General features: G+C 42.2%; 2 protein-coding genes across 2 annotated transcripts in view; both read right to left on the reverse strand.

Moving 5' to 3' along the window:
• Nucleotides 1-4362, reverse strand: part of LOC137627590 (uncharacterized) — a 54955-nt gene extending 50593 nt beyond the window's left edge. The window contains exon 1 of the mRNA XM_068358672.1: nt 4183-4362. Within this exon, the coding sequence (XP_068214773.1) occupies nt 4183-4362 (180 nt within the window). The remainder of the gene's footprint in view (nt 1-4182) is intronic.
• Nucleotides 4363-4502: 140 nt separating this feature from the next.
• LOC137627591 (uncharacterized) lies at nt 4503-5597 on the reverse strand. The gene has a single exon (XM_068358673.1). The coding sequence runs from the start codon at nt 5595-5597 to the stop codon at nt 4503-4505; it is 1095 nt and encodes a 364-aa protein (XP_068214774.1).
• Between the last annotated feature and the right edge of the window lie 3601 nt (nt 5598-9198).

A 9198-nucleotide genomic window follows, 5' to 3' on the forward strand; every position in this document is an offset into this window, starting at 1 on the left:
AGGTGGGCGGAATATTTTGAAAGTTTACTGAATGTAGAGGATAAGAGGAGGCAGATATAATAGCTGTTGCAGGTGTTGAGGTTCCGGTGACGGGAGATGAGAATGAGAGAGAGATTACAATAGAGGAAGTGAGCAGAGCACTAGATGAAACGAGAGTAGGAAAAGCATCTGGTATGGATGGTGTGAGAGCTGAGATGTTGAAGGAAGGGGGTGTGACTGTACTTGAATGGTTGGTGATATTGTTTAATGTGTGTTTTGTGTTGTCAATGGTATCAGTAGATTAGGTTTGTGCATGTATTGTACTACTATATAAGGGTAAGGGAGATGTGCATGAGTGTTGTAATTCAAGAGGTATTAGTTTGTTGAGTGTAGTTGGAAAAGTGCATGGTAGAGTAATGATTAATAGAATTAAGGATAAAACAGAGAATGCAATCTTAGAAGTACAGGGGGGATTTAGAAGAGGTAGGGGTTGTATGAATCTGATTTTTACAGTTAGGCAGATATACGAGAAATATTTAGCAAAAGGTAAGGAGGTGTATGTTGCGTTCATGGATCTGGAGAAAGCGTATGATAGAGTTGATAGGGAAGCATTGTGGAATGTGATGAGGTTATATGGAGTTGGTGGAAGGTTGTTGCAAGCAGTGAAAAGTTTCAACAAAGGTAGTAAAGCATGTGTTTGAATAGGAAATGAAGTGAGTGATTGGTTTCCGGTGAGAGTGAGGCTGAGACAGGGATGTGTGATGTCGCCGTGGTTATTTAACTTGTATGTTGATGGAGTGGTGAGAGAGGTGAATACTCGAGTGCTTGGACGAGGATTAAAACTGGTATATGAGAATGACCATGAATGGGAGGTAAATCAGTTGTTGTTTGCGGATGATACTGTAGTGGTTGCAGACACAGAAGAGAAGCTTGACCGACTAGTGACAGAATTTGGAAGGGTGTGTGAGAGAAGGAAGTTGAGAGTTAATGTGGGTAAGAGTAAGGCTATGAGATGTACGAGAAAGGAAGGTGGTGCAAGGTTGAATGTCATGTTGAATGGAGAGTTACTTGAGGAGGTGGATCAGTTTAAGTACTTGGGGTCTGTTGTTGCAGCAAATGGTGGATTCAAAGCAGATGTACGACAGAGAGTGAGTGAAAGTTGCAAAGTGTTGGGGGCAGTTAAGGGAGTAGTAAGAAATAGAGGGTTGGGCATGAATGTAAAGAGAGTTCTATATGAGAAAGTGATTGTACCAACTGTGATGTATGGATTGGAGTTGTGGGGAAAGAAAGTGATGGAGAGACAGAAATTGAATGGGTTTGAGATGAAGTGTCTAAGGAGTATGACTGGTGTATCTCGAGTAGATAGGGTTAGGAACGAAGTGGTGAGGGTGAGAATGGGTATAAGAAATGAGTTAGCAGCTAGAGTGGATATGAATGTGTTGAGGTGGTTTGGCCATGTTGAGACAATGCAAAATGGCTGTATGCTAAAGAAGGTGATGAATGCAAGAGTTGATGGGAGAAGTACAAGAGGAAGGCCAAGGTTTGGGTGGATGGATGGAGTGTAGAAAGCTCTGGGTGATAGGAGGATAGATGTGAGAGAGGGAAGAGAGCGTGCTAGAAATAGGAATGAATGGCGAGCGATTGTGACGCAGTTCCGATAGGCCCTGCTGCTTCCTCCGGTGCCTTAGATGACTGCGGAGGTAGCAGCAGTAGGGGATTCAGAATTATGAAGCTTCATCTGTGGTGGATAACGGGGGAGGGTGGGCTCTGGCACCCTAGCAGTACCAGCTGAACTCGGTTGAGTCCCTTGTCAGGCTGGGAGGAACATAGAGAGTAGAGGTCCCCTTTTTGTTTTGTTTCATTCGTTGATGTCGGCTACCCCCCAAAATTGATGGAAGTGCCTTGGTATATATATATATATATATATATATATATATATATATATATATATATATATATATATATATATATATATATATATATATATATATACACACACTAGTATATAACCAAATATAGTATGTTCGATATGAGAACAATGCAATCTCTTGAGGTTCATTTTTGAGGTCGAAGATCTGGCGGTAACTGAATGCAGTGGACAGGTGAGTAATGCCAACTCTATATCTCACTACAACTATACAATCACGATTTTCTCTCTCTCTCTCTCTCTCTCTCTCTTTGTTAAAATATAAATTTGATCAGAAAGTATTCAAAGGAAAAGATCGAATTCATTTGACCACATCGGGGGAAGGAAACAGTTATTTATGGTAGCTAGTGGAAAAGTAATAGATATTTATCTTTCGATATATATATATATATATATATATATATATATATATATATATATATATATATATATATATATATATATATATATATATATATACACACATATATATATATATATATATATATATATATATATATATATATATATATATATATATATATATATATACACTGTGGCTCGATCCCTGTAGTGGGGTTTTGGAGTGAAAACACGTTTGACCTTTGCATGTTTATTTAGTCGATGGTCACTGGAAAAATTACAAACATAAGAAATTCATAGTGACAATTCTTCAATTAATCAAAGAAGAAAAAAAAAACATACTTAGAGAAAAATTCTATCCTTTACATTCATTCAACAATGTCTGATTAGAACAACTCTATTGCTATAATTCCAGTGATTGTAATTCCTTCATATTACACATTTTTATTAACATTTCCAATAAAGACTTCTGGTATGATAACTTGATTACAAAATTTCATAACACTAGGCAGGTGAATCCCTCTGGTCTGCCATACATGTAATCTTTAAGAAATATGCACTAAGCATTAATAGGCGTCATTAATGTCATGAGAGAATTCTACTAAACAGTTATTCGATCTCTGGCATGTTTTATCTAGCCTAACCCCTTACGACCTGTATTTTCCCTCATTAAATTGAAAAGACATCTTGATAATATCCTTTATTTACCAAACTGTTTGCTTTCCCACTGTAAAGACCGTCCGGTTTTCTCCCCTCATGGACCGCTGACAAATCCCTACCAAGGGAACGCAACCGTTAAACAAGCACACCCCTCACAATATTGTCAAAGTGTCTATATTTCATTATATTAACAGCTCTAATTAGCTATTGTTATTTAAACAGCAACCCTGACAACCCTCTTAAGTCTATAAATCTTAGAACACTGTGATGCTTACCTTATAATTCCATCTAAAGGTCATCACTGTGGACTTTCCCAAACACGTACACTCCCAATGCCGACTACTCTTTGAAAGAACCACCTGCAGCTGTCCCACGCGCTAAACAGGGGAGCAGGAGACGGACCGATGGTTCCTTTTGTTTGTTACAAGCGAATGAACATATAAAAGTGTCCCTCATAATTATTGTCTCTGAAGGAAACTTCCTCATTTTAATTTTCTTATGATTTGACAAAGCATAAGCTTTTATTAAGTGACCGGAAATTTAATTACAAATTTTTGAATTTACCACGAACAGTTATTCAAAGTTGCGCAGGGAAAAGTGAAATTTCCCTACGTGAAATTTTCCTGTGTTTACACCCGCCCCTTTGAAACCTCTTGAGCACAAATGGGGTATCAACACCTATTGCTCAGTGACGCCCACTAGATCCTTCTCCACCTCCAAAATTAAATCAAGTTCGACAGCGGTCTGTCATATTCCTTGCCCTCTCTCCTGACAGTCTCCGTCCTCACCAAACCATCTTTCCCTACTTTAGTCTGCACTACTCTAGCCAATGGCCAATGGTAGCATGCTTCATTCTCCTTGACCATAAGGACTACGTCTCCTACCCTGAGGTTTTTGTCGCTGTTGTAACCCTAGCAGGTATTTACGTTTCAAACGGGCCCAGAACTGCTCGGCCATATGCTGCACCTGCTTCCATCTCTGCTTAGAGTGGCTATCTATTGCAATGCCGCTGCCTACAGGCGAATCTCCCATATTGAAAAGCTTGTTCGGTGTGAGTGGACCCGGGTCTCAATTGTCTGAGGTGACGACAGTAAGGGGCCTACTGTTAACTTAACCGTTGCCTCCACTTCACAAAAGAGTGTGCATAGCCCTTCATAATTATCTAGGACCCTCCTCACAGTACCTATCAACCGTTCCCAAGCTCCTCCAAAATGTGAGGCGCAGCAAGGTTTGAAAATGAATTCCACTCCACACCGGAGTAGCTCATTGCACACCTTGTTTCCTGCCAAGAACTCGTAACTGGATTCAAGAACTTTCCGCGATCCCACAATATTAGTGCCGCAGTCGCATCTAACCGTCTTGACCTGACCCCGACAAGCCAAAAACCTCCTGAAGGCACTAATGATCGGGTCTGATGTGAGATTTGAGGCTACTTCCAAGTGCATGGCCCTCATGTTCAAGCAAGTGAATATAACCCCCCAATGCTTCATCTGTGCTCTGCCTCACTTTACGAAGAATGGCCCAAAAAGGTCCACCCCGGTGCGATAAAATGGGGGTTTCCCCGACTCCACGCGATCAGGTGGTAGATCGGCCATTAGCTGCTCGATATTACCTTTCTATGTGCCCTGCGACACCTGATGCATCTGCTCAGCACGCGCCGCACTGCTGCATTGCCCTTAACCACCCAAAATTTCTCCCTCATCAGACTCAGAACATGCATTACACCCATATGGTTAGAATGCTCATGATAATACCGGATCACCATGTCTGTCATATGGCCCTTATACGGTAAAATAATTGGATACCTCTCGGTCAGAGAGATATTTGCCAAAGATAACCTACCTCCAATGCACAAAAGCCCATTTCTCAGGATTGGTTTGAACCTTCTTAGGGAGCTAGAAACCCTAATAGTACCTCCTTTCTCAAGGCTCACTATCTCTATCTCGTAATCAACACGCTGTGTTACCTGCACTACCACAGTCTCTGCCAAGCTAATAACTTCGGTGGACAAATTCACATCTAGCCCGCTGAGCAGCTGCCTATGTTTATAAATAATGTACCTAGCAAATAGCAACAACCAACCCAAAGCTCTAAGGAGCTTCATCCACCCAGAATAGTGGTGGATGATTTTATACAAACCTGTTTGCCTGATATCCAACCCAATCCTGTAACTAATTATCTGGTAGCCTCTAGTTCCTGTTGGTCCTATCTCACACTTAACTTCTAATCCTTCCACACCATCTGACATTTGAGCTGGCTCAGTTGGCCAGAAACACTCCTTTAACAGAAACTCTGGCCCTTTTCTCCACCTTTCGGACTGCTTGGAACGTGTTGCATCGTCTGCTGGGTTCCACTCAAAGTTACCATACCTTCCCTCTTTCTGATCACTGCCCTCCCTTATCATAGAAACACGATTTGCCACAAATGTCTGGTTTCTGGCTTGATCATTCCTAATGTATCGCAAGACGGTTGTTGCGTCGGTCCAATAATAGACCCCATCTACCCTGAAATCTAGCATGGTCAGAATAGTGCTTCCGAGTCTCATGGCCAGTATTGCTGCACTAAACTCTAGGCAGGGCACTGAAACATGCTTTAATGGTGCTACCCTTGCCTTTCCCATGATGAATCTGCAAGATACATTTCTCCACGGATCCGAGACCCGCAAGTATGCCACTACTCCTAAAGCCATGATGCTTGCATCTGAGAACAAATGCAACTGTACTAGGGTGGCTGATTCCTATGGAATAACCTTCAGGCTTCTTGGCACACGTATCCCGCTGGTCTTGCTCAGCTGCTTTGCCCACGCCTTGATGCGGTCCGTAGTGTCAGAGTCCAATTCCATGTCCCAGGCTATCTTTAATCGGCAGAGGTCCTGCATGATGACCTTACCCTCGATTAAAACTGGCACCAATATACTGAGCAGGTCATAAATCAAGGCTATAGCTGACAACAAGTTACGCCTAGTCCTTGGAACTGATATTAGCTCTGCTCAGACACCCAATTCATCAGTAGCCAAGTCCCACTGTACTCCAAAATCCTTTGTCTTATATGACTCTGATCCATCTATGAGCTCTGAGGTGCTCCTACTGTACCACTCCCTCGGGATGGAGGAACTTAGTCAATATAAATCCCCCTTTTTTGTAGAGCTCCTTAACCTCTAACAAATTGACTAACAGTGCATCTTTGCGATCCTCGGCTCTCAAGCAGTCATCTACATAAAAGTTGTTGGCAACTGTGAATCATGCTCCCTCTGGAAATTCATTCCCAAAGTCTCTTGCTGTCTGTTTCAGCACGAAGTTTGCAATGCTCGGAGAAGAACAGGCCCCCAAACAGGTGGACTGCCATTCTCCACTCTTTGGGTTCCTCGTCAAGACTATTTTCCCACCAAAAGAACCTGAGGTAGTCCCGCTGATGCTCTGGTACCCGTACCTAATAGAACATAGTATTTATATCTCCTGTATAGGCAAATAGACCCCCCCTAAACTTTACCAACACACCCAGCAAAGAGTTCATCATATCAGGTCACTGCAATAGTAGGTCGTTCAATGATATACCCTCCCCCTTGCTTGCTCAGTCAAATACAACACGGACCTTGTCTGGCTTGTCTGGATGTTGCACACCAAAATGCGAAATATACCACACATTCCCCGGGCTAGCTGTGGTCACTTGCTCAGCATAGCCTTTCTGTTGCATCTCTGTCATGAAGGCACTTTACTGCTTAGCGTAGATACCATCCTTCACTAGCTTCTTATGAAGGGTGTGCATACGGCGCAATGCGATGTCCCTTGTTTCTGGCAAAGGTCCATAATTGTCGCGCAGAGGCAATGGCACCTCGTAACCTCCTCCTACAGTTCTAACCCCTTTCTCTATTATCTCTAGCCATTTCCTGTCCTTTGTAGACATTTCACTTTTGCTAGATGCAACATCGTCATACTTGTGATTATAACTTTCAACCAGCATGCGGTCTAACTCAAGACGTTTGCTTGTCACTTGAATCCTATTGACATGCTCTTGACACACTTTGTCCTTTTGCTCCACATACTACCCAGACCAATAACGTTCGTATGGCATGTGGTTCATGGAGGAACATTGTTCCCAATTAATAAACCCACCTCAGCATCTACATCTGGGATGTAAATCTCTCACTAGTGTGGCCAGCGTTCCAGATCTCCAGCTCTGACCACATCACACTCATCAATTGGTATGCGATAGGCACTTAACACCGGAGGGAGTGTAATGCAAGTCTTGCCCTCATAGTCCAATGCTGACAATCCCGAGACTAGTCTGCATGCAACTTCCCCTATTCCGTTGATGGTTTTAACATTCACCTTATCGTCCTGCCTCATAGTGCAGCCTAGGGTCTTCATTAAAGCTTCCGAGACAAGGCATGTGGAACTTCCATTGTCCAATAAAGCCTTCGTCAAAACATCCCTTCCTTCCCTTGACCTAATCCTTATCGGCACAACTGACATCCCTGTACCAATGCTACCCCCTCTAACTACCCTAAACATAGCAATTTTGTCATGTTTACCTTCCTCCTTAACCAGTAAGGCCCTACCACTTCTACTTCTACTTCCTGGTGTCGATGCAACAGAGTTGGATGATTTCCATTACATATGTTACAACTTTTCCTGTTTCTGCAATACTCAGTATTGCAGAAACAGAGCCCCAACTCCCTTATGGCTCCCAGTTTTTCCTTGGGTCCCATTTGAGATATTTGGTGGCATTCATCCACCATACGGGGTCTTGTACAGTAACAACATGAATGCGGGGCAATTTTGTTACATAAAACTTTCCTAGCCTTAGTCAAACACTCAGCCTTGCTTGGTGCTTTTCCTTCTCCTAACCGAGGGGTGTCTTCCCTTTTGCCCTTCTCAAATAGGTGGCACCCAAATAAAGCCTCCCCTTCAATAAAACTAACCAAATCATCAAACAACACAGTCCTCTTTTTCTCACTAATAATCTTATCAGCAACTCTACACCATCGATCCCGCACATTAGAGGGGAACTTGCTAAGGATTAACCTCATTGTTTTTGGATTTTGTAATTCGGCGATGCCATAATGATCTTATCCACAAACGTGGTGGCTATTTGTTCAAGGTTACCATATTGTTCCTCCTGCAACTTCCTTGCCTGCTTATAGCCCTCTCAAGCTTCTAAGTGGAGGCAAGCTGCCACAATCTCATTTGGCCTGCCTGTCATGTATAAATCCAGATACCTCAGCCTTTCCTTATCATTCGTCAACTGGCTACTAAAGACATCATCAAATGAGCGAATGAACCTAAAATACTTTGTATGATCCCCATCAAACCTAGCTATATCCTGCTTGGGCATCAAGCTTTTCAGGCTGCAAGAGATTAACGCCTGCATGACTTCCTTATTGCTCAAGTCCCCTTGGTTATTCTAGCCCGAGCTACGGCATCCATCTAACCTAATCTTGGGCGCTTCTGTATTCAAACGCATGGGTCTCTCACTCCCACTTACATCAGGGTTTGTGTGCTCCCTTATCCTAGGGATGTGAGTTATTTCTCTATAATTTTTCTCGAAATCTTGTAAAACCTTCTCCTCTGCCTCCACTTCAGCTAACTCTACTAACAAGGCCAGCATCATCAGCATACTCTAAGTCTGCTTAATTCCTACCACCAATCCAGTCCAGTTCTTCTCCACCATCTCTGACTGTTCTACGCATTACAAAATCCATTAGGAGGATTAACTTCATAAGTATCAACACATTCCCTTGGAGTACTCCGCTATTTCCTGGAAATTCATTTGATAAGACTCCATTACCATTAACTTTGAACTTGCTATGCTCATGAACAAACCTAATAACATCTTTATATTTGAGGGGAATTATATTATAACGCAGGACTCTCCATAAAATTGGAAGGTGCATACTATCAAAGGTTTTTGCATAGTCGAAAAGGCCATCAAAAGGGGATTTCTATATTCTACGCATTACAGTGCCTGTCTCAGAAGAAAAATATGATCAGTGCTACTTCTACCTTTTCTAAATCCTGCTTGTTTTTCTCTCAGCTTTTCATCAATCTTCCTCTCCAGTCTGTTTAGAATAAGCATACTATATATTTCCATAACAACTGACTCAAGTGTTATGCCTCTGTATTTATTGCAGTCAGTCAGGTCTCCTTTTTTACCATTTTTACCAACACTCTTAACTCCCATTCATCAGGGTTTGGCGCTTCATGTAGCACCCTACAAAATAATCTTGTAAGTATTCTGGGAGTCACTTCATTTTTGGCCAGTATCATCTTGGAAGTTATTCCATCGTATCC

Source organism: Palaemon carinicauda, chromosome 35 (assembly GCF_036898095.1).
Source record: "Palaemon carinicauda isolate YSFRI2023 chromosome 35, ASM3689809v2, whole genome shotgun sequence".
Lineage (NCBI taxonomy): Eukaryota > Metazoa > Arthropoda > Malacostraca > Decapoda > Palaemonidae > Palaemon > Palaemon carinicauda.